Here is a 25,667-nt window from a genome sequence, read left to right as displayed (position 1 = left end):
ATTCATCAAAGGTTCTAAATTTCTGGACTCCCCAAATTATGTTAATAGGGATGGAATTACTAAAATATATATACATCAGTGATCTCAGATGTCAAGAAATGGAGAAGGTTTTCAACTAAGGCAGTATATGACTAATGTAATAAAGGTATGCATGTTATTAATGGCAATGTCAGTACCACTACACAAAATAAACAGATTTACAATGTATAAAATAAAAAATTATTTTGATAAGATAACCAATTACCCGTGCAATTTTCTTTAGTTCATTTGTGGCCTCAAAATTGTTTGGATCCAGATCAAGGACTTTTTCATAATCTATGCAGGAAATAAAATAACACCATCAATTGAAAAATGTTGGATTATTCATAACGCATTTGAAGTAGAAACTGGAAGGTGATTTTATAATTGCATAGGAAACATAACTAAATCAAGTACATGTATATGTTATATGGAGTAAAAACCAAGAAGAATGTGACATAATCAAATAACAATAATATGCCATCATTTGGGAATAAAAACATCATAAGAAGATGCTCTTTAATTTTCTTGGTAAGTATGTGTCAGGTTATGTCACACATGTATTACATTTTTAGATAGATAATAAGTACTGTTACTTAGAATTCTTGTATAAATGCTCATGAGAAATCCCATCACAAATATACATAGTACAGTTGCCAGGACAAGTATGGGAGTAGCATGCATCCGTGTCAACTCCCTAGCTACTATTAGCCTTATAGCATTTCTCTATTGCCCGCCTCTCACTTCATCTCAGGAGTCCAGTCACTGCCTGCCAAGGTCTCTGACAGAGATCCTGCACTTGGGGCCTGTCTTTGTGACTAGGCTACCCGGCATTGTCGCACCTCTGTCCCGGCTGTGCTGGTGAATAGGGGAGACTGTTCATTACCATACTGGTCCCTCTCTGTTCTTCTGCTACAGTTTCCATGTTCCTTGCTCCTTGTGACTCAGCACTCCTCTTCTTGACACTCTTTTGCCCACTATCTTGTGGTCAGTATTCCTGTGCCAGACTGTCTGTGTCTCTGGTTGCTGTGGGGTGCCATCACCAGCCTGTTGGTACCTGCTCCCTCCGGATCTCTTGGTCTTTCTAAATAGCTGCAGCTGGTTCAAGGCTTCCAGGAGGTGGAATTGAAATCTTTTTGGTCGGTGGTGGGAACCTCTCTCTACAACATCCGTTTCTATATGAGGGCCTAAATGGGTTGAACAGTCCTGCACTGCAATTTCATTGCTGCTGGATGTTTCGTTTTACTAGGTTTTTCTGACTTTTGGTTATTTGTATCCTCTCTGCACTGCAGTTTAATCGTGGACTTGCTTTCATCTATGTAGGAAATAAAATGTGCAAAAACCCAGATGGAACCAGAAAGCCGCCTAGGGCTAAAATACAAAGGTTAACCCAAAAACCTAGGAAATAGGTAAACGATAAAAGAGTAGTAGTAAAAAAGCTCTTGGTGCTAAAAAGTGGTGGGGAGGTGGAAGAAAGGAAAATATAAACATACTTCTCTTTCTTTTCTCTCAATAGTACGGATGAGTTTCGAACATAGAAAGAGAAAACAATGTGTTACGAGCAGTAGTTCTTCTCAAGGCTGTGAGGAAGACTTACTGCTCAAAACGCGTAGGAACTGATGCAGGCTACACACTACCTACCTCTAAAAGGAGACTTCTTCAGTTAGACACTGAGTGAAATCTGGATTCACCCCTTAGAACAAACCAACACAGAACTTCTATCAGCCATCTGGAACCGAGACCTATTTGGCCAGTATGATTTGTGCATATCTGCATTGCTCAATTTGGAGCTTTATATATCAACATTCAAAATACTTTTGTGCATACAGTATTTCCACTGCCCTGTGTTGAAGCTTAATTGCATGTTATACGAGATTGTATACATCTTATTTTTGTAATGCAGTGTTTTTAGTTGTCTTCACTATAAGCTCCTTTGAGTTAATTATCTTTTTGTTCAATAAAATTACCTCAGCTTTATTTTTGAATCCATCAGATATATTTTAGGATAAGGTATCCATTATGAACAGGATTATACTAAACTATTATTGTTTTTCTTCCCATGTTTGAAAGGCATCCTTACGATTGAGAGAAATTACATTACAAGACATTTTCCTTTGTTCCACCTCTCTAACCCTTTTTAGAGCTAAGGGCTCTTTTACTACTATTCTTTTATCAATTACTTTAATCTATATCCAGCGGGCCACAAACTCCTTTTACTGCACCTTCACACCCATCATTGTAGAGGACAGACCCATTTATCCTGTTGTCCCCTTCAGCTTTATTGATTGCCTACTTCCATTACAATCACCATCCTCATGATGCCTGCCTATTTATTTCTGGAGATTATATTCTGTGTTCCACTGCTGTTTGGCTTCTACCCTGGCAACCAACAATGATATATGTTATCAGCCATCTGGTATAATATGGGGAAGTTGGATTGTGATTCTGTGGCAGGCAGGCTGGGCCAAACACCTTGTTGCTTGATCCCACAGTCATCCCAGCCCCCATTTTGGTCCAGTACCTCCTTTATACTGGAAATTACATTGTGGTAAGTGTTGCGGGTGGTAAATGACTGTGCACACTGAGTGATTGATACACTTGGGGAGCTGCAGTTGGACCAGTCACCCATGAGTCATAACCAGCACATGATTGGTGAGAACGTGGAGGAGGATGATACCCATATGGCCATTCCTGAGAGGGATTTCTATTCCTGAGAGCATACACGCCCCACCCCCTGTCGCATCTCAATTCAATGATCTGCAAACTACATTGACAGCTGTTAAGCAACAGCTGTCTGGTATGGAGGACCATCCTCATTGGTGTACTGTTACTTTTACGATCTTTCCCATAAGGAAAGTGGATGTGTAACCTAGCCTTATTATTATCCTTATAACCCATCCTGCGTAAGTGCATTTCTCTAGTTAGCTGCTGTGGACATTGTCCGTCTCACTCTTCATCGAGGGGCCCAAGTACCCGTCTGTGATTTTCTACTGCATTTATTGCTTTGACTCTGTTATCATTGAGCTGGGCTAGATCAGTGCACACGTCTGGACTGTACGGTACCAATAAATCCTAATCCTTACTTATTTCTTATATAGTGTCAATAAATCTTATATAGTCTCTTTAATCATGCTGGTGCAGTTTGTCTCTCTTGATAGTCTATTGAGCACTACTGTATTAAATATTTTCTGCTTAGCTTTATTCTTAACAAGGCATTATATTGCTGGACAGTGCCTAGCTTTGCAAGGAATGCCATAGTTGGGATTGGTATGCAGCGTGGGGGTTGGTTTGGGTATGTCGAAGAATGTAGCTGGTAGTTAGAAATCCAGGTATACCATAGTTAGGGAATAATATACAGGGTGGGGGAGGCTATTGCTCGGGTTTTCATTTTCTTTTGATTATGTTACTAACTTCTTACACAGTCACATTCTCTACTGTGGTTCTGGAGGCAGCGTGTTACATTTGGTGGCTGGTGCTCGGGTTTCTCTTCAAGCGTTTCACACATCATTCTGATTTCACCAGTTAGATTTATTCACTACACGATTTCTAATCTGTGTCCTCCCTAGTAGGATGCTACACTTCTATACACTATGGTTTAGCTTCTAGCTGACACTATGTTCTTATAATCCTCATAGCTTCTTGTGTTGGTGCAGCGTGGACATGAGCAGCACTTTCTTCTTACCCCACTTTGAGACCAGGGGGTCTTTATTTTTAGCAAAACAGAAAAAAAGCACCAACTGCTGCTACACAGGCGCTGATATGAGTATGTTGTCCAAGCAGCTACTAAGAGCGGATAGTCACTCCCTACCGATACATATACACAATAAACAAAAAGTAGCGCTAGAAATGTTATCAAAACAAGGTATAGCAATCATCTATATATCAAAAATATACAATTTATTCATATACATAAATGATTGTGCCAAAAATGAAAAAAAAAAATATAGAAAAATTAATTTCTGTTCAGTAGAAAGGACACTGATCTCACCCACAACTTTTAGTCCATACTTTGCTTGAGTATGCACAGCTCCTGAAGGAAACACACTTAGGATGCCAAAAAAAAACAGCACAGGACATGGGATGTCCCTTTTAGATGTTGATCATCCGGGAATAATCTGGATCCTCAAGAGATACGGTGTTCAAATTGTGCAGGCTTACTCCCAGTGTGCTGGTCCTTTAAGGCTTCTTTGAAAAAGCTGCACTTTGGAGCAGGGAAACTCGTTACGGCAAACCAAGGATCATCACCCCAACTTTTCTATACTACATATTGGAGGAACCTTGAAGGGGAAACAATCGGGAAGCCGACTGCCTAAATACCGGCAGCCGGCTTCCCGACTGTCATATCCCAGCAAGGGTGAAATGCCGGGCGTCTAGATGTAGACGCCCACATTTCCCTGACGCCGGGAGACCGGCGCCCGGCATCCCGATCGTAGTGATGCCGGGCGCCGCGAGCGGAAAGCCGCGGGGGACTTAGCGTTAGGTTTATGGCTCCCGGGGGGGGACTTAGGGTTAGGCACCCCCCCGGGAGGGTTAGACACCCCCTGGAGGACTTAGGTTTAGGCAGCGGGGAAGGGGGTGGTTAGGGTTAGGCACTTGGGGGGTAAGTTAGGGTTAGGCACCCCTAAGGAGGGTTAGGTTAGGGGATACCTATCCACGATCGGGATTTCCAGCGCTGTCGGGCTTCTGCTGCTTCTAACTCTGCTCTTGTCGGGCTGCCGCAGACGGGAATTCCCTTAAAGGACTATTACATAATTCTAATCATATGGAGCCTTAAAAGGACCAACACACTGGGAGTAAACCTGCACAATTTGAGACATTACAACATATGAACACCGTACCTTTTGAGGACCTAGACTATTACCAGATGATCAATATCTAAAAGAGACATCCCTCTTTCGGTGATTATTACCATCTATACACAGCAGTCTGTCCTATGTTGTTTATTTTGACATCCTAAATGTTTTTCCTTCAGGAGCTGTGCATACTCAATCAAAGTATGGACTAAAAGTTGTGGGTGAGATCAGTGGCCCTGATTCAGAGCCGGACGCTCTGACAGAGCGCTCGGTCTGAATCAGGGCCGTCCCTCTGAATTTAAGAGCGGCCTCCTGGCCGCTCGCATAGCTGTGGGTGACCACCCACAGCTATAGCGAGTGGCCAAAATGATGGTCACGATGGTCAAGACCATCGGGCTTGCGACGAGACCCTTGTGGTAGGGTCTCGTTGCCGCAAGCCCTGGAGTGCTTTTGGCTCTATCAGAGCCAAAAGCACTCCCACTGACATCACTAGCGATGTCAGTGGGGCCAGCCCCAGACGGTAGGCGTTCCCATGGGAACGCCTCCGTCTGGACAGCCACGCCCCCGGCACGCCCACCAAAGGGGGCGTGCTGTCAATCACCATCGACAGCACGCCCCCTTTGGTGCGAGACCCATAGCGACGGCTTGGCCGTCGTTATTCGGGTCTCGCGCATGCGCACGACGGAGCCGGCTACATCGTGCGCATGCGCACTTGGCCAACATCGACCCGCTTACGAGCGGGTCTGAATCAGTCCCAGTGTCCTTTCTACTGAACATAAATTAATTTTCTGTATTTTTTGGCACAATCATTTATGTATATGAATAAATTGTATATTTTTGATATCTAGATGATTGCTATACCTTGCTTTTATAATTTTTATGTTCTAACATTTCTAGCACTACTTTTTGCTTATGGTCTTTATTTTTATCCCTACTGGGTGTGTGATGTTATTCTATGGTTCTTAGATCTTGTATGATGCATTCGGATCATTTGCTATAGTCTTTATTTGTGATGCTTGTACAGGCTTAAATGTGTTTGAAAACTACTTTTATCCTGTGACTGCTTCAGAATGTATCCTTATTAAGACATTCTGTATATGCTCTTTTACGTCCTGTGCATTTTTACTTCACTGATATGTTCTTAGCTTGCAGGGTATGCTCTGTATGTCTTATTTTGTGTAAAATCTGAAAACTTTTTATAAACAAATTAGAAAGGAGGGAGAGAGAATGGATTATCATTTGGCAAACAATAGTGTGGGGGGAGGGTGCTGCTGCTACGACATTAAGCTTTGTACCCTTACCCCCTCCCTACCCCCAGCACTAGCTGCCCCTAAACAACTCCTAGCCCCCAGTATTGCCTCAGCTGCTATCTACCCTTCCCACCTCCCTACCACCAACACTGCCTTTACCATCCACCTCCTTGCCCCCAGTACCGCTACAGCTGCAATCTACCATTGCCCCCTCCATCCCTCCCTACCCCCAGAACTGTCATCCCCTAACCCCTTCTTGCCCCCCAGTACTGCGCCAGGTTCTACCTTGCCCCACCCTACATCGAGCACTGCATGCCCCTAACCACCTCCTTGCCCCCCTGCACTTTCGCAACTGCTTCTGCCCTTACTGCCCTCTATCCCCAGCTCTACCCCCAACTTCTCCCTGACTTTATCCCCAGCTGTACAACAAATGCTGCTTGCCCTTAACAAACTCTACCTCAACTGTTACCTGCCCCCAGCACTGTCCCAACTGCTGCCTGCCGTCATCCCCCATAATATCTGATGGTACCCTGAAACAGTGGGGTAGGACCCCAATTTTTTAAATTGAGAGGTCATTAGGACCCACCAATTTTTTCGGTCAGCGCGATCACTGGTATCTGTTAAAACTGTAATGCAGCAGGAGGCGTGAACTGATCCGAGCTGAGTCCAAAGACGCAGCATCGGATCATCTGCAATCCCTTTGGCCGGCAGAGTGACCATGACCTGTTGCTAATCAAGGTTTCAGGTACTTTAATAACTTTCGTCAGGACAAAAGTTTTTAAAGTAAAACATTGATGAGCAACAGGGTGTCCTGCGTCTTCAATAGACCTGTACAAGACCTCTGAGCGCTGCAGTCATCCACACCTGTATTGCTACTTTAATGCTGGAGGCAACGGTGCATCTATTGACTGACTGGATAGAGCGCCAGCCCCGGACTGATATATATAATATGGAAAGTATCCATATAGCCTGCACTCTCCTCAAAGCTAGATGCCATGGTGCACACGGTAAAAAAAACAGTAGACCCAATAGCGGCACTCAGTGGAGCCCACTGAGTGCTGGTATTGGGACCACTACAAATAATTATTTTATATATATATATATATATATATATATATATATATATATATATATGAACAACACGGACAAAAAACTGTGGGTTATTAATCGGTGTAATGGATGACGCAAGTTGATGATGTCATCAAGATGGCCACCGCGCAAGAGAACATGCGCAGACGGCGTTTTTAGTCATTTCAATGGCAAAATTGGGCACACCCCTACTAAGGGGTATATAAGGAGGTACTCCACCATCTGGGCATCACCCCTGAGGAAATCCAACTAGGACGAAACGCGTTGGGAATGGTTCTCCTGCACCTCCAACAGAGTGGACTCTTTTTCTGCTTAAAACTTACCAAAGATAAGCACCTTTTATTCATTTTATTCCTGTTAGTAATCTGTCTGTTCGTTTTTACATGTGTTTGGAAAATAAAAAATTATTTACGGAGATCAATCTCCTTTTTATGGTTTGAGGCTGGATACCCCCGATGTATGAATTAGAGGGTGATTTCTGGTAACTTACAGAACAGGAGGGAGCTTATCTTTATATGCACTACTATTTGCTACATCTGCCTTTTCATTTAAGGTCCATATAAGAGGGTACCTATCTCCGGAATCTATTGGCAGTTGTTTCCTGACCATATGAGGGAGACCTGGACATCAGATAAGCTTTATTGAAAGTTTTTGTTTGGTACGCACATTACTTATTTTGAGCACTATTTGCTGTTATTTAAATACTACACTATTAGGCGCACGTCTTCTTATTTTTCAGCACCCTTGTTTACCCGTGGCCATACGGATCATTAGAAGATTGCAGCCACCTGTTATCATCAGGAGTGGGTTTTTTTTCGCAATTCACATATATCACAAAGAATTAATTGGTGACATTGTTTGTCACAAGACTATTTACAGAAGGGATTCAAAAAATTTGTGCGCCAGTATTTCTATATCTTATATATATATATATATATATATATATATATATATATATATATATATATATATAAGAAAACAAGGAGCCGGCGCTCCTTTGCTAATAAGGTCACATCAGCGTTCGGTGCCCTCCTAGATGAGCCCCTGAAGCAGGGAAACAGCTAAATAAACAATTGCAGAGGTGGCACTCAAAACGACTTGCAAAAAAGACAATGACCACTGGTAATTTCATTAATCAAGCTTCAATGCCTATAGCATTTTCATCAGGATACAGATTTTATTTTTATATATATATATATATATATATATATATATATACATACATACATACACACACGTTCTACTTATAAGCAGACATGGAAAAAATAAAAACCACACAGCAATTCAGATGGCACAAGGCATGCTAAATTATGCAAAATAATAGATTAAATGACAACCTTCCTTTGCTCCTTGAAAATTGTTTAATGCAAAGCGAGCGGCTCCTCTCCGTGCGTAAGCTTTCCAATAGTTGCTATTTAATGCAATAGCCAAATTGCAGTCCGATTCAGCTACAGCAAACCTAAGACAAATGTATGGCAAGAAAACTCATTAGAGCGATAGGGAAAGACGAAGTCATGTAATGAAAGGTTTACTAATAGCGCAGCATAAAGACAAGACTTACTTCTTTTGTCTGAAGAAAGCAGAGGCACGATTTGTAGGCAAGACTGCATTGTATGGATCAGCATTCATGCCTTTTGTGTAACATTCCACTGCTTCGTCATACTTCCCCGCTTTAAAATAATTATTTCCCTGGAGTAAAATACAACTAATTTAGCAATAAAAAAACATTTAAGTTTACATGTTAAACATGCATTTGTTTGAAGAACAGAAAAGTAAATTTAAAAAAATGCAGATGGTATACACCAACATGTTTTATTCACAGTGAGCAACTCCACTATTGGGCATTGAAGAGAAACATACTGGTTTTTAATAAGAACAATGGACAGTTTTAAATAAATAAAAGAAAAATATCAATGTTATTATTTAAATATTCTTATCCCAAACCTTATACTACACTCTGGTCTCATTTAAAGTAAGTCTGCAGTTTAACGTAAGAGTAAAATGACAGCAGCACAATTGCAGCCTTACATCTAGAGATCTGTGCCACTCAAGTACACTGTAAATAATCAAGATATTCTCTGAGTGTATCTGGATTCAAGATGCAGCAGTCACCATTATTCCATTGATGATAACTACCATACTAAAATGTACAAGAAAAAAACAACGCAAAATGGGTCTCATCCACTAAAACAAAAGTTAGGTGCCACCCGGCAAAAGCGAGAACTAGCGCCAGGCTAAGCCAAGTTGGACTAGTCACACTAGAACAGCAAGTGGTACGCTTGTCATAATGTGCAACCCAGCCACAGCCTGGCCAGGACAATGCAGAGATCCCCATAGTCATTAATTGCTTGGGAATTTAGTTCTAAGCAACAGCATGTATAATCAGTAAATGGTGGCCTAGCTTGCCAAGATTTGTATCACAACAGTATGACTTTTCATTATTATACTGGCAGTTACAGCTCCAAGTATCCCATAATGAGCTCCAACTGGATTGCCCTGAGCATATTTGTTGCTGTCTGTCTTAGTATGATCAGCCTACAATAGCATGGTGCTGTTTGCAGCGTGACCTTATGAATGCTGCCCCAAGATTTAGCAGAAACCATTCAAGCTACAGCGATGGTGTTAAATTACTTTATATAACCCAATGAATGCCCCATGCTCCTTGCTCACCGTCTTCCCCATCTGTCTGTGTGCCCCTCCCCTTTGGAATGAAAGCTTTTACAAATGGAGCCCTCTTCACTCATGTGCTATTCCTTCCCTTACTTATACTATCATCTACTCCATACTGTCTACAATGACACCTAACCCTTGGTTTCTGCCGCCCTGCTACTTGAGTATTGACCGCTGATACAGCAATGGTTATAAACCATGTCCTTGTCCTGCAAAGTTTTGTACTGTAAGTCACTTGTTTCATGTTTTGTTCAATCTGTTTATGTACTTTCTAAGGCGTTACAGACCCCTTGTGGAGGGAATGAGCAAGCTAGATCATTATTATATTTAAATGTTTAAACAGCCCAACAGCACTGGGAAACCATGGAAAAGCAGTTTCATTATGAAAGATATAATCACTCAGGAAAACACAAAGTGGTACTAGGACATGACATAGTGCACACTACCTTTTCTTTCTCTGCCAGAGCTTTTTCTGTATTAACAGTTATTCCATCTTCATCCCCAGAATCGGACTCAGTGGACATGGATTCATTAGTATTGTCCTCTTTATCAACCTCCTGCAATGCTTTGTCCTGTATCAAATCAGACATGTAACACATTCATACAAAACATGACATATTAAGCAACATTACTACCAAAATACAGAGGGCTAAGACTGTACTATGTTTTATCATTTATTTTCAAAAATATCAGTTTACTCCAGTAATGAAGGGAAGTTTAATAGGTACCCGTCTACAATATTGCAATAATCCTTGAATCTTTACTTCAGTGTGTAGAAGTGTTCAGATTTAGAACTGTTTACAAAGTTACCATGACTAGAAACATCCTAATTTAAGCAGCAGTGGATACTGTTACAAAAGTATTCATTTATATTTAAGAAGCACAGGGCTTGAAGTGGCACTTAAACACCACGCTAGAGGAAAACATAATACATAAGGACTTATATCAGTTCTGCAACGGATTTTGCAGATAGTCAATATTTTAAAGTCTGTGCAGAAGACGTAAAAGAAAACAATTTGATAATAAACATGTCCATTAGATCTGTCGATTCTTTATTTAATAGGCAAGTTATGTAGTCCGCAGTAGCACACTGCTGTAAATACAGTATTATATGCACTATTCTAAGGGGAGTAGTAGGTATTGGCATGGTCGGCGGTTCAAATCCCGACAGCGGAAGCCCGACACCAGTGAAGATCCCGACTGCTAATTAGGAGAGTATTGCTAACCTAATTCCCCCCCTAACCCTCCTTTAGGGGTGCCTAACCTTCCCCCACTCCACCCCCAAGTGCCTAAACCTAATCCCCCTGCCCCGCAGCCCAAGTCTCCCGGGGGTGCCTAACCCTAACCCCCCTTTCCCCTAGCCTAAACCTAACCCTCCATGGGGGGAGGGGGGGCGGGGGTGGTGCCTAACCCCAAGTCCCCCCCGTGGGCTCTAAACCTAAAACACACCCCAGCAGCTGTCCGCGCCTTTGCCGGGATTAGACTGCCGAGAAGCCGGCAGTCGGCATTTAGACCGTCGGCTTCCTGACTACATCCCATTCTAAGTCAACGATTTAAGTAGTTATATGAACATTCACAAAAACATGACAGCATACAGTAAATAACCACTGAATGATCTGCTAAAATAATAGAGCTGGCTGGCATTTTGTCCTTCACTGCTCAAATTAAAATTTGTCACAAAACCTAAATCAAAGACACATTCAGAGTTCAATCTGTCATCATCATCTGACATAACTTAACAATTATGGTAAAGACACACATGTTGATATCATGCTACATTTTGCATCCAATAGAAAACCATCTTCAATATTTAGGGCAGTACTGTAACTATACATATTAGCTATGGCTTCCACTCACCACATCTAGCTTGTCCCAATATTCATAATCAAGTAATTTCCGCTTGGGTTTTTTGGTCTCTTCGTAGGTCTTCTTTTCGCCTCTGCTCTTTTTCTTTTTTCTGTAGTCTTTGTTTCTAATAGGTGGTAATGTCTGCACAAAGATATGTTCAGATTTATCTAAAGAATATAACAGTATAATAATAACATAAATATCACCATTTACCCAGTCTGTATCAAAAGCGGCTACAAGGGTCGTTTAAGCTGAGAAAAGCCCTTTCTACAGTGTTTTCACCAGAAAAAGAGCTTTCTCAATATATCAAAAAAGATAATACCAGTGAAGTCTGCCTGGTGCTCACCTAGTTAGTGCCGTTTCCCCCATCCCCATAGACCTTAATTCTTAACTCCGTTTACTATCTTGAGATGGCCTTACCCTATACCCAGCAACTAAATCCTGCAAAGCTATAAAAAGCTTTGCTGCATCCTCGCTGGGTCAAACAATTATGCCGGCATACACACTACACGATGCGTGCATGCAACGATATCAAACTCGGCGGAGGTGTCGGCATCGGCAAGTGTATACACACTTGCCAATGCCGACCAGCAACGGACAACGGCGGGGAGCGGGGCCATGGTGCATTCAGAAGCATGGCATTGCTCACGATAAACCCAGATTGGGCGGCATGTACAGCCGACTGGCGTTATCGTAAACGACCAGTGGGAGCGCGCATCGCTGGTCGTTTTTCACATACACACTTGCCGATAGGGTGAATGATTGCACTATAACAATATCGTTATCATTCAAAATATCGGCAAGTGTGTACGCAGCTTTAGTATTGTACTGTGACACTACACCGAAAGCATTATGTTTCCTGGGACAGGAGAAACAATTCTGGATTGGTAATTCTGGTGCTGCTAAAAGTGGTATTTCTGTGATAAGATATTGGTTAGTGCCAGTTTTTAATAAATATATCACTTAATTCTAAACACACTCAATGTTGCAAGACATAGAGAAGTTCTTCACCCTATACATGATTTTCATGTAAGAGGCATTAAAATAAAATACATAAACAAAAAGATGAAAAAACAATATAGAACATTGTTGACTTGCTAAACATGCTCATGCATAGTAACTTCCATGACACTGTTGATCAATTAGATCTAAAACGGAAAAGCTGACAAAGACTTGCAGGCAGTAGGGGAAAATTATTACATTCTTTTCTTTCAAATATGGCTGCTCAACATACTTTACATGATAAAAAAAAAAAAAAAACATTTTGGGGAGAAGACCTTATTGTAACTTAAGGATAGTCATGTATACTTGCATGGATTTTTTAATACACATTTATTGGTTTAACATAATTACTGCTGTAAGTTCCCCGGGCCATATTACATAAGGACATGAAGATGGTTTGAAATAAAGATTGGGTGATCTTTCCAGTTACGTACAAAATACACTTCACTATGAGTTAACATAATCGAACAAAACACTTGTAAAGCTTGATAGTCACTTACGGTATTTCAGAAATATAATATCAATGAATAACTTTAATAACATATAAGCACCACTGTAGCTTTGGAGGGGTGAACAGAAAAAGTAATTAGAAAGTTCCTATTTCTAAACACACTGTAAATAATTAATAATACACTTGTTTTGCAAACACTAATGTGGTTTAAAGTAGTTTAATGTGGCAACAACCAGGTAATTTAGGTGAAATCCAGGATAATTATGGCTCTTAACCTGTTAATCAAAAATATGTAAATTGTAAGTAAGGGCCGCATTCAATTAGGTACGAATAGTTGCGTTTGAAGTTATCGCCGCATTCGCCTGTTTTGGTGCGATCTTTTCGTGTACGCTCTCAATATGCGCTCCCGCTTTTCGCCTTATCCAATTGCAAAACACAAGAAAACGCATATGTGCGATAATTGCGCATGACAAAACTAGCTAAAAGTACAGCACATTTTGGGGAAATCAATCTGTACCCCATAAAAAGCCTAACTGACACTGGAAATCAATATAGAAGTGTGTTAATAGCCTTAATAAAAGTATTTTGCGTTCTTAAATTGAGTCAAATGGCTGTTATGTGCATATTGCATAAGTGTGGAAAAATTAAATAAATCAATTTCTTTTGGAAAAAATAATTGCTGTAGTTAAATTGGGGGTACACTAAAATGGGTGCTAGTATATGCTTGTGTCTATAAAGTGCAGTTTTAAAAATACACCTGCTGCAGCCACCTGCAATCCTAAAAACACCTGTCCCATCCATACAGTCCCCCAAAATACACCTGCTGCAGCCACCTGCAATCCTAAAAACACCTGTCCCATCCATACAGTCCCCCAAAATACACCTGCTGCAGCCACCTGCAATCCTAAAAACACCTGTCCCATCCATACAGTCCCCCAAAATACACCTGCTGCAGCCACCTGCAATCCTAAAAACACCTGTCCCATCCATACAGTCCCCCAAAATACCTGTCCCAGTACTTTAAACCGATCTACCAACCCTTTTTTACATTTTCACCCCAAAAATGACATGTCACTATAAGGGGAAATGAAGCTAATTTTTATTTTTTTGCCTAATTAGTCTTTGGTTGGGGGGGTTGGGGAGGGGTTGAATTGTTGGGGTCCAAAGGGTTCTGAATCAAGTCCTCACATTTTTAGCCAAAAATAGAGATCTTGCACATTTTAATCACCATGCTCTGAGATGGTGAAAACTTTTCGCCGATTTCTGCATATGGAGTTTTCGCACATGCGAAAACTCTGGCAACTGGATAGCGAGATACGCACGTATGCGCGAAACGTTTGCACCGGCAAATGCTTTTTGACAAACGCGACTTTTAGCACCTAATTGAATTAGGGATGTGCAGGCTCGGATAGGTTCGAGTTTGCACGTGGAGTTCGGATTTTTCCCTCCAAAAAAACGGAACTCAGAACGAGGCAAAACGTCATCTTACATGGACGAACATCATCATTCCTGGTCTTTTGTCCAGGAATGATGATGTTCGTCCATGTAAGATGACGTTTTGCCTCGTTCTGAGTTCCGTTTTTTTGGAGGGAAAAATCCGAACTCCACGTGCAAACTCGAACCTATCCGAGCCTGCACATCCCTAAATTGAATACGACCCTTAATCTGAATTACAGTGAACACAGCTTTGTACTTCTCTATATCAAGTACGTTTGAAATTTTAAGGTTTACTTCTTTTTAAAGCATTATGATACTTTCTCAATAAAATAAAGCTATGCACCACTGGCAGCCCACGACATGGCGAGACTTGGTCGGTAAATTTCTGTTACTCTGCAATAGGGATGTGCAGGCTCGGATAGGTTCGAGTTTGCACGTTGAGTTCGGATTTTTCCCTCCAAAAAAACGGAACTCAGAAAGAGGCTAAACGTCATCTTACATGGACGAACATCATAATTCCTGGACTGTCCAGGAAGGATGATGTTCGTCCATGTAAGATGACGTTTAGCCTCTTTCTGAGTTCCGTTTTTTTGGAGGGAAAAATCCGAACGCAACGTGCAAACTCGAACCTATCCGAGCCTGCACATCCCTACTCTGCAAGTATTGTGTTGTCTGTCTTTCCCTTTCCTCCATCTCAGACATGAGAGATGCATTATGAATCTAAGGCCATTGGGGCAGATGTATGAAGCTCCGGAAAGTGATAAAGTGCAGAGTGATAAACAACCAACCAATCCGCTCCCAACTGTCATATTACAGGCTGTGTTTAAAAAATAACAGTTGGGAGCTGATTGGCTGGACGCTTAGCACTCTGCACTTTATCACTTCCCAGAGCTTCATACATCTGGCCCATTGTTTGGTACTTGTAAAAATGCATGACAGACAAGTCTGACATACGTTTGTTGTAAGTGTTTTCACAAGCTTTGGGAGATCAATGTAGATTTGGAAAAATTGCTAAAAAATTATGACAACATGTTCTGAAAACAAGAACGCAAAACAAAATTCATATAATAAACATAAGTGAGTATAAGCCTAAAATTATGCTGCCATCATCCCAATTTATACCACTCACCACGTTCTTAGCCTCATGTCAGTAGCTATATGAGGCTGTCTCTTCTCGCCAATACATTTCACTACTTATTTTTCTAAGGTTAATACGGTCTGCTGCCCAACTGTGCAGTTCTACATCGGTTATCTATATGCTGGATAAAGTCCTCATTCCATTTCAATACTCTGGTTCTTTATGTTGAATGGAACAGACAGAGGTTCTCTAAAAGAACATGACCCTTCATTGCTCTGAATGTTAGATGTAGTCATTGGTACTTCTATGGGCTGATTTTTCTACATCCGTAGAGAAGTGGAGCAGTGATACTTCTCACTTTTTCTCTTCTCTGATCCTTCTATCATTAAGGTTTTCACTCACTTTTTTTATTTTTTATTTTATTCAGTGGATGAGAAGCATTATGTAAGTGATCTATGCAGAGGTCGGGATGCGGTCAATACACCAGCACATGGGATGCCGGCACTGGCATCCCAAAGATAAGTAGTGGGGTTATGGAGGGGGTTAGTGTTAGGGTTGGGCACTAAGGGAGCATTAGGGTTAGGCACTAAGGGGGAGGGTTAGGTTTAGGGTGCAGGTAGGGGAAGGTTAGGTTTAGGCACTAGGGGGGAGGTTAGTTCAGGCCCCGTGGAGGGAGTGTTAGGGTTAGAGAGAGGGTTAAGATACCTACCGACAGGTGTCGGTATCCTAACCCTTTCGAGATGCTGGCATGGGTATTTTGACTGCTGGGATCCCGATTGGAGGCATATCATACACAACATCAGTGGTCTGTAATATGCAAAAGTAGTAACAGTAACAATCGCATACAGCACATAATAAAAGAGCATAATGAGATCAGAAGAGAGAGTATGGTATGTACGTATTTATGAGTCACTAAATCCAGAAAGCATATGCATAACCAGCAACAAAGTTTAAGAGGTTGGGCTGCTGTATGGTCTTTTTCTCTTTTCTTGATAATTCAGAAATAAAGAATTTATAAAGAGAAACAAAAAAAAAAAAAAGGAAGGAAGAGGTTAGGCTGTCATAGGTACTGGTTGGTAGCCGTGACCTAGAAAGCATAAGTTCCCAAACTCCGCCATTACAGTCCAGGTTTTAAGGATACCCATGCTTGAGCACAGGTGACTAAATAAGTACCTCAGTCAATTTGATTTGACCATCTGGACTCAAACATTGATATCCTTAAAACCTGGACTGTAATGGCAGTTTGGTAAACCCTGTTCTAGGTTATAAAACAAATGTCAAAAAGGTGGAATTTTTAGACTTTAATTATAATATAGTAGAACATGGATTTGCTGTATTTGAAATAGAAAAATATAAAATTCATCAACACCTACCTCTTCCCCGCCACCAGTCTGTTTACTCAACTTGGCATCTTTCTGCTTTATATCTTCTTCCCAGCTTTCTAACTCTCTCATGAAGTCCTGCAGCTCTTCCGCATTTTGTTTCATTTGCAATTGCAGCTCAACAGCTTTGTTAGGGGAAGACATGGTGGGTTGCAACAGACACAGCTATTGGTTGCCTTGACAATATAATGGAAAGAAATCAGAGTTATGGTATAACATACCTTAGATAACTCTTTCTTCGAGGTCCATAGGGTCCACAGAATCTACCCTGGGCTATGTAGTTGGAGAGATCCATTGCACCAAACAGCTACAGCTTTAAAGCTCCCAGCATGTACTGGTCCTCCTCCCTATATACCCCACCTCCAGCCACAGTCATTCAGTTTGTAAACAAGCCTAATGGCAAGAGACGCAAAGTGGAGAAGAAAGTACAATATACCCAAAAAACACTCAAAATACAAAGAGGGAATCAGTGACACAAAAAAGCAAAGAACAGATCCCAACTGAGGCCAGGTGCGTCAGGAAGGGTGCTCTGTGGACCTCAAAGAAAAAGAGTTATCTAAGGTATGTTATACCATAACTCTGATTTTCTTCTTCAGGGTCCATAGGGTCCACAGAATCTACCTTGGGGACGTCAGCATCCTGGGAGGCAAAAGTATCAAATGCATAGCATTTGATAAAAGGTATGGACGGAAGACCAAGTGGCTGCCTTGCACAGCTGTTCAGCCGAGGCTCCACGTCTAACCACCCACGACGGTCCAACAGACAGAGTAGAATATGCTGTCACCTTGTTAGGAACAGGGAGATCAGCCTGTATATAGACTTGAGCAATAGTCTGTTTGTTAGCTGGCCATCCTCATTTGTGAAACCCATATAACACAAAGAAACTGATTTTCTGAAGGAGCTGGTACGATCCACGTAGATACGAAGGGTTCGAACCACATCCAGGCAAGCTTCACCTGTAGACAGGTTTGAAGACTGAAAAGCCGGGACTACAATTTCGGAAGGTAACCCGACTTAGTACGAAGGACAGCTCTATTTTGATAAAAAATCAAATATGGAGAGCGACATGACAGTGCTGCCAAGTCAGAAACTCTACGAGCTGAGGTAGCCAGGCATAGACCTAAGTCTAACCCAGCCTGCAGAAAAGCAAGTACTCTTGAAAACCTTCGGGTCATATTTTGTTTGGGACCACCAACGAAAATATGAATGTCAAATCCTGTGATAGATGCAGGCTGAAGCAGGCTTCCTTGCTCTCATCATCGTCTGGATCACAGAAGCAGAGAAACCTTTGGCATTTAAGGCGGAAGCCTCAATAGCCAAGCCGTCAAAGCCAGCCGCGGTAAAACCGGATATAGGCAGAGACCCTGCACTAGCAAATCCGGGCTGTAGAGGCAGTGGAAGTGGCCTGTCTATGGATAGACATGTCAGATCGGTGAACCAATGTCTCCTGGGCCAGGCCGCAGCTATTAGTATTAACCTGCCGTCTTCCTGCATGAACTTTCTGACGACTATTGGGAGGAGGGATATCGGAGGAAACAGGTATGCCAACCTGAAGTTCCACCTCACTGCCAGAGCGTCCACGAAGGCGGCTGAGGTGAGGTGTCCCTCGTTCTGGAGCCGTACCTGGGGACCTTGTGGTTGTCGAGTGACGCCATGAGGTCTACGTCTGGTAGTCCTCACCTGTCGACCAGGAGTTGAAAGACGCCCAGATGAAGAGCCCATTCTCCGGCGTGTATGTCCTGACGATTTAGGAAGTGCGCTTCCCAGTTGAGGACTCCTGGGATGAATATTACAGATTGCTGGAAGGTGGCATTCTGCCCACATCAGAATGTTCGGCACTTCTCTCAAGGCTGCCGGACTTCGTGTGCCTCCCTGATGGTTGATGTAGGCCACTGTGGTTACATTGTCAGACTGAATCTGGACAGGCCTGCCATGAAGAAGGTCCTGCTCCAGACTGAGCGCTCTGTGCACTGCACGAAGCTTCAAGACATTTATCGGTAGGTGACTTTCCTAAGTCGTCCACCTTCCCTGAAATATGTGACGCCCTATCACCGATCCCCACCCTCGCAGACTTGCATCCGTGGTGAGGAGTACCCAATCTGGGACGCATAGCGGACAACCCTTGTCTAAATGAGTCGTCTCCAGCCACAAGCGAGGGAGAGCCGAACCTCTGGCGAGATGCGGATCATCTGAGACAGTTGCTCAGACTGAAGAAAATAATCTCTAGCCACCTTTGACGCCTAAAGACCGGAGTCTTAGCTTTCAGCGGCACCTCCTCTTCCTCTATACCGAGGACAGATCTAACCACTCTCACCAGTGAGGGGACATCCACAGAGGATTGATGGTCTTCTTCCACTGAGTAATACCCAGAACTCTGAGAATCAGAGTTTGATGAGGAAGGTGGGTCAGAATTCTGAGGCAATGTCTGAAGAGAACCTCTCTTATGCCCCTGGTCTATTCGCCTGTACCACCTGCTGAGGGGCTATAGACAGCAGCATACTCTGACTACAATGAGCAGAAGAACCAAACCAGCAGTGATTCATAGGGGACAGGTACCTAGAACGATGCAACTGCTCTGGGTATCCCACAGTAGGAGGCAATACCATGGTAGGAGCACGCGACGCTGCGACTTTATCCACCATATGTGACAAAACCTGCCACCAAGAAACCACCCACGATGGCTCTTCTGTAGGTGCAGGTGTACCAGATAGGAAAGGTGGCTGTTTACAACAGGCACTACACAATCCATCTTGCACAAAAGCCTGTTCAGACAGGCCTGCCAAACAGGATTTACATGACTTGAGCACCGGAGGCTCACCCTTCTTACCTTTACCCTCAGACATGACAAATGTGTGATCGGTATAAGGTATACAGTATAACTGCAATGTGACCCAGTTAAGTTGCAAGGATATACATGAGGTAGATAAAAAGTATATTTACAGAGGAAAAGGTCCTAACAGAACTGACAAATCTGAAAGTGGACAAATAAATGTGACCAAATGGGATAGATCCAAGGATACTAAAAAAACAAGAGATATGGTAAGAACTTACCTTTGTTATCTCTGTTTCTACGAAGTCCATAGGGTCCACAGGGTTGACCTTGGGGTATAGGTTGGGAACCAAATCCGGGCACCACGTAGTTAAAGCTTTTAGCCCCCAGGATGCACTTGGGTCCACTCTCCCTATAACCCCACCCCCAGCCAGAGGCACCTCAGTTTGTAAGTAGCCAAAGGCCGGAGGAGGAGAGAAAAAGAGAGAGAAAACTGGAACACTCTAGAACCATACTCACAGAAAAGGAGACGGGAAACCGGTGACCAGTAACACAGCCCATATGAAGCCAGGTGCGTCAGGGTGGGCGCCCTGTGGACCCTATGGACTTCGTAGAAACAGAGATAACAAAGGTAAGTTCTTAACATATCTCTTGTTTTCTACTTCAGGGTCCATAGGGGGTCCACAGGGTTGACCTTGGGGATGTCCCAAAGCAGTTCAACCAAGGGTGGGGACGCTCCTGTGCTGAGAGGAGAATCAGTCGCCAAAAAGGAAGCATCCTGAGAGGCAAAGGAAACCAATGCCTAGAACCTTAAAAAGGTATGGACAGAAGACCACGTGGACACCTAGTAAGGCAAAACAGCCGAGGCGCCACAACGAGCCGCCCACGAGGGTTACATGGCCCGAGAAAAAACAAGCCTCAACGACAGAAATGCCTACCCATGGGTAGGCCCCTGAGGAAGACATACGAGGCCATCCAGCCAACATTTCATTATAGGCCGGCCATCGTTTCCTGTGAAAACCAGAAACCGCAGACCACCAATAAGGAGTCCGATTACCATAAGGAACTTGAACGGATCATATAAAGCCAAAGAGGCCGGACCACAGTCAATGAGGCCACACCAGCCGAGAAGACTGGGGACTGAATTGCCGTACCATAAGTTCCAGAATAATATGGAACCTAAAAACCACTCTAAGAAGAAATACAGGGCGAGAGCAACTCACACCCTGACATGATGCCCTCCAGAAGAGGGAGCCACATGAGAACGCTCCCAATTCAGACACTCTCCTGGTTGATTTAAACACCCTGAGAGAGAGAGAGCTTAAACAATAGACCATGTAATGGCTATCACAACCAGCGGTTCCATTGACTGTCCCCGGAGGGAACAAAGAACCACTACTAACTCCCCAGGAGTCCCTAGGGAGGACAAGTGGAGGCATAATCCAGAAAACACTCCAAAGGATGAACTGGATACCAGAGCGGAGCAATTCCATATCTTAACCATACCGACAGTGTAGAGATCCGCACTGTCAGGAAGGCCAGGCCAAGGGTGAAACCCAAGCCAGCCGGAAGGAATGCCAGAATATCTGAAAATCCTGGACAGCGGAGGATCGTATCGACAGGTACGATACCATAAGAATTATGTATGCCACAGTCCGTGGCAGATCCCAGCAAAGTCTGGCCTATCTGCTCTAAACATCTCAATGAAGACAGAGCCAGGGAAGCCCTAGGACCACAGTAGGGGCGCAGTCAAAGACAAACGATCCAGGTCCAGGGAAAAACAAGGACCCTGAGACAACAGGTCCAGATAGTGAAGCAGTAGGAACGGAGTATCGATGAGGAGACTCCGAAAATCTTAGTACCAGTGATGTCTGGGACGAACTGGAGCCCCCAGAAGGAAAGCCCCTCCGTCTCGAATTAAACTTCCGACGACTTCGAGGAAGAAGGGAGACCGGAGGACACAGGTACACAAAGTGGAAGGACCACTTCACTGACAAAGAGTCACTGAAGGTAGCTTCAGTACTCCTGGAGCTGGACTGTAACACCGGTAATGTGTGATCAAGTCAGAAGGCCATGAGGATCAATCCCCTCAGGGAGGCCCCCTCTGCTCACCAGGAGTTGAAACCTCTCTTGGAGAAGAGACTAGTCCCCGGGATGCACGTCGCGACGGCTGAGGAAGCCCGCTTCCCAATGGAGAGCTCCGGGAATAAACACTGCAGAGTTGGCCAGGAGAAGACCCTTGGACTATGTCAGAATGGATGACATACCTGACATTGCCACCCAACTACCAGTGTTGCCTAGATGGAAGTCACTGTTGTGACACTGTCGGACTGAACCTATTCAGGTTTACCGTGACATATGGGTTAGGCCAGAGTGAAGGTCCAAGACAGCCTAAAGTATCAACAAGTTAAGTGGCAGGGCAGAAACGACAGACGTCCAACTGCCCCGAAACGAATGCGGACCAGACACTGTCTGTAGCAAAGAACACCCTGGACGAGATGGCCATAGCCACCCGGACAGAGACCAACTCGCCTCCGGAGAAAGTATCATCGTTCGAACAGCGATCAGATGGGAAAAACTCGATCCATCTGGAGGGGAGTCAATTATGGCAAGGCCTGGAATGGAACTGAGCACATTCCACCCTACCAAAAGGTAGACACTCTGGTAGACCGCGCATCACAAAGAGTAATGACATATGTCGAATGCGTAGATATCCGCACACTCCAAGTTGAAGAGTGGAGATCTTGTCTTACGCCAGAAAAATTCTCAGAGTCTGAGAATCCAGCAGTGCTCCCAGATGAAGAAAACCCTGTGAGGGATGTAGGGAGGACTTTTTCTCCGTTGACTAATTATCTGTGCCGAGAAGAAGCCACGGTTATCCTGACCTGGCGGTAAAGTACCTTGGTGATCCTGCTAAAAGCAGGAGACCGTCCAGAGAAAGGAGCATTCGGATACCCTGAACAGGTGAACTGTCAGAAAATCCATAAGGCTGGTAAACCCCGGTGGAGTTGAGGACAGTCCCAAAAGGCAGAGCCCGAAACTTACAAGTGTTGCTGTGGCACAGCAAACCTGAACCCATGCTGATGAGAGGGCTCTGTACGTACCCGTAGGTACGTATCCTGAATACTCAGATATACCCTAAAATCCCCAGGTTCCAAACGTCGGATGATGGAGCATGGACGATTCCACCTGAGTCCAGGCACCGTTGGAATCTGATTCAGGGATTTGAGACAGAGTATAGGCAAATGAGGACCAGTCGGTCACCGCCCCAGAAAGAAAGTAGAACAACCAGTCCCTCACTGAGATAGTGAGGTTGGCCGAAATAGCTCTGCTTACCACAAAGACTGTATAGCTTTCTGGGATTGTAAGGCCCTGATCAGGTCTGAAGAAGGGCCCGTGTAACAATGCCTGTGAGGAGGCTGCCTGAGCAATGAGAGGCCGTTGAGAATCAGTACCTCACTCTGGAAATTCCCCAGATGTAGACCTGTCCCGTCAGGCTGAGGGTATATCCTCAGGTGTAGAAACAGGGTCGTCCGGAAGTCCAGGACTGCTCGGTACTGGATATGGTGGCCCCCATGGAGGCCGACAGCCTAGGAAAAAACAGGCCTTTAGGCTGACCCTGAGGACAAAAAGACTTAACAGAGTTAGTCCGAATGTAGTGGGAGTAGCTAAAGACGGTATCTCCCCATTAGTGATACTGCCAATGATGCAACGATCTTGTCAAGGTCAGGACCAAACAAGATCTTCCCCATGGAAGGAGTGTGCACCTCTGCTTTCCCATAACGCAGCCATAGGGTACTGCGGCGGATACAGACGCCGCCGAAACCCTAAAAGTTAGAAGACCGGCATCCCATGAGGTAATCCCACATATGACCACTGCATATTTTATGTGAGCGGCAAAAGATATTTGAACCTCAGACGTGTTGGAGGGGAAAAACGTCACAAAAGCATCACCATGCGATGGCCATGGTAGGACGGGCAACAGGCCCTGAAAACGAGTACATTGATTTCAGGCAAAGTTACCACCTACGGATCCTTCCAGGCCGGGATGGGAGGCGTATTAATGCCTGTAACCCGATGATTAACATACAAATCCATCCCAGAAGGGGGATTTCCATTACTTGTGAGGACCCTCAGGGAATGGGACATAGGAGGCCTTTGTGACTCCTCGTATCTGGCAACAGCCAGACTCCCGCTATGAGATCCACCCGCTGGGCAGAAAACGGGAGATGTATGATACAGGTGCAGGATCGACATTCTCTATATCCAGAATGAACCTGGCTACCAGCCCCAAAGCAGGGATAATAATACTTGAAATCGGCTCCCCCCATGTGAGAGGGAAAGAGCCGAATATACCATCCAGTTCACGGCAGAGCCACTGGTCAGTAACCACAGGGCGTATATCACGCCAATTAGTATTTCGTATAAAACGACATCCACCAGGGTGGCCGTTGTGGTAATCCCTGCAAGGGGAATGACAGACCGATGTGGTATCGGAGGTAATTCATGTACTGTGAAAAACCCCGGCGGGGAGCGACAGTCTGTTGCACAGGGGTAAATTGCAAGAAATTGCGAGATACCCCGAGTTCAAAAGGGCAGTATGGTGAAGCAACTCCAAGCGAGTGACGACAATGGGGCTCGCCCGGCGATCCTCAAAGGAGAGGATCCTGAGAAATAAACCGCCCTTTAAGGGGGTCATGCAAGGGGCCCCGCACCAGATGGTACCGCATACATAAACCTTTCTGAGTTAAAATCCTCCGCACTAATTCCTGCAGGCTATGACTTGCAGGATAGCAATAATGGGTGCAGTATCGTGTGCAATCTCCTGGTCAGATATATCTGATTATCTTGACGGAAATATTAAGCAGTGCCATACCGGTCCTGACTGACGCTAAGATTAGCTGCAGGGACCCATTATCAGCGTATGCAACTCACAGTTCCATCTAAAATATGGCAACGTGCAGCACGCAACAGTATGTGACAAACCTCACAGATATTAACAAATATATATATGTGAGGTCTCAGAACCACCCCAGGTACACCTGTATTAGGGCAGATAAAGAAAAGGGATAGATATACACTGACAGGTGAGAGAAAAAGCAGACAGTCAGCACTAGCATAAGTCACATACAATGCAGAAAAATATATATACATACATAAGCATGACATATAATATACTGCACAATGTCGCTACATTCAACTGCCCAGATTCAGTGCCTGGGAAGGCTATAGCGCTGTGTACACTCACCCAAAATGGCCAGGTACGCAGGGGTACTGGGCTCACTGACATCCTAAGAGTTCTGCAGCACCACAGAGAGAAAATGGCCACTGGAGACCTCAGAAGAAGCGTGGCCCGCGGAGGAAGCAGCTCAGCGACGCCAGACTGTATTATTGAAAGGCGCGCTGAGCTGAGGGGAGGAGCCGCTAGACAGGGAAGGCTTCCTCCCCTGGCTAGCAATTAACCCCCCGGGATGCCGGCTCCCGCTGCCGCTATAATCCCTGGTGGGCTGTGGACACGCGGGGTATGCCTCCATGGAGGGGGAGCCCGCCGCCACCGCTAGCGCCTCCGGTCTGTCCCCAGAGACCGGAGGCATAAGGCTGCATATTCACATATGGATCACCGCAAGCGGTGACCACGCGACTTACCTGTCCCCGTCGATACGGCAGCAGCCCAGGGATTCCTCCAGAGCCCGGCTAGTACAGACTCTGGGGTCCCGCTGCGATCCCCAGATCTGTACTGGCGTCGCAGCGCCGGCGGGGTGTAGGAGCGGCAGCTCAGACGTCCATTGGACAGTCTGATGCTGCCGCTCTGAAGAGTAGTAAAAAAATAATAAAATAAAACTCTTTTAAGCTTAGGGGCTGCTAAGCAGCCCCCCTGC

At 44.2% G+C, this 25,667-nt stretch overlaps 1 protein-coding gene across 1 annotated transcript in view; it reads right to left on the bottom strand.

Annotated features, from left to right (window-relative positions):
- The window catches only part of RPAP3 (RNA polymerase II associated protein 3), an 88,759-nt gene that overhangs the window by 57,697 nt on the left and 5,395 nt on the right, over positions 1–25,667 (bottom strand). The window contains exons 2-7 of the mRNA XM_088478127.1: positions 17,010–17,194; positions 11,678–11,809; positions 10,267–10,392; positions 8,712–8,839; positions 8,488–8,609; positions 245–315 (exon numbers count right to left, since the gene is read on the bottom strand). Of these exons, the coding sequence (XP_088334253.1) occupies positions 245–315; positions 8,488–8,609; positions 8,712–8,839; positions 10,267–10,392; positions 11,678–11,809; positions 17,010–17,162 (732 nt within the window). The 5' untranslated portion in view covers positions 17,163–17,194. The remainder of the gene's footprint in view (positions 1–244; positions 316–8,487; positions 8,610–8,711; positions 8,840–10,266; positions 10,393–11,677; positions 11,810–17,009; positions 17,195–25,667) is intronic.

This window comes from Taudactylus pleione, unplaced genomic scaffold, assembly GCF_031769625.1.
Source record: "Taudactylus pleione unplaced genomic scaffold, aTauple2 ptg000207l, whole genome shotgun sequence".
NCBI classification, from domain to species: Eukaryota; Metazoa; Chordata; class Amphibia; order Anura; family Myobatrachidae; genus Taudactylus; species Taudactylus pleione.
This window is presented reverse-complemented; position numbering and strand designations above follow the sequence as displayed.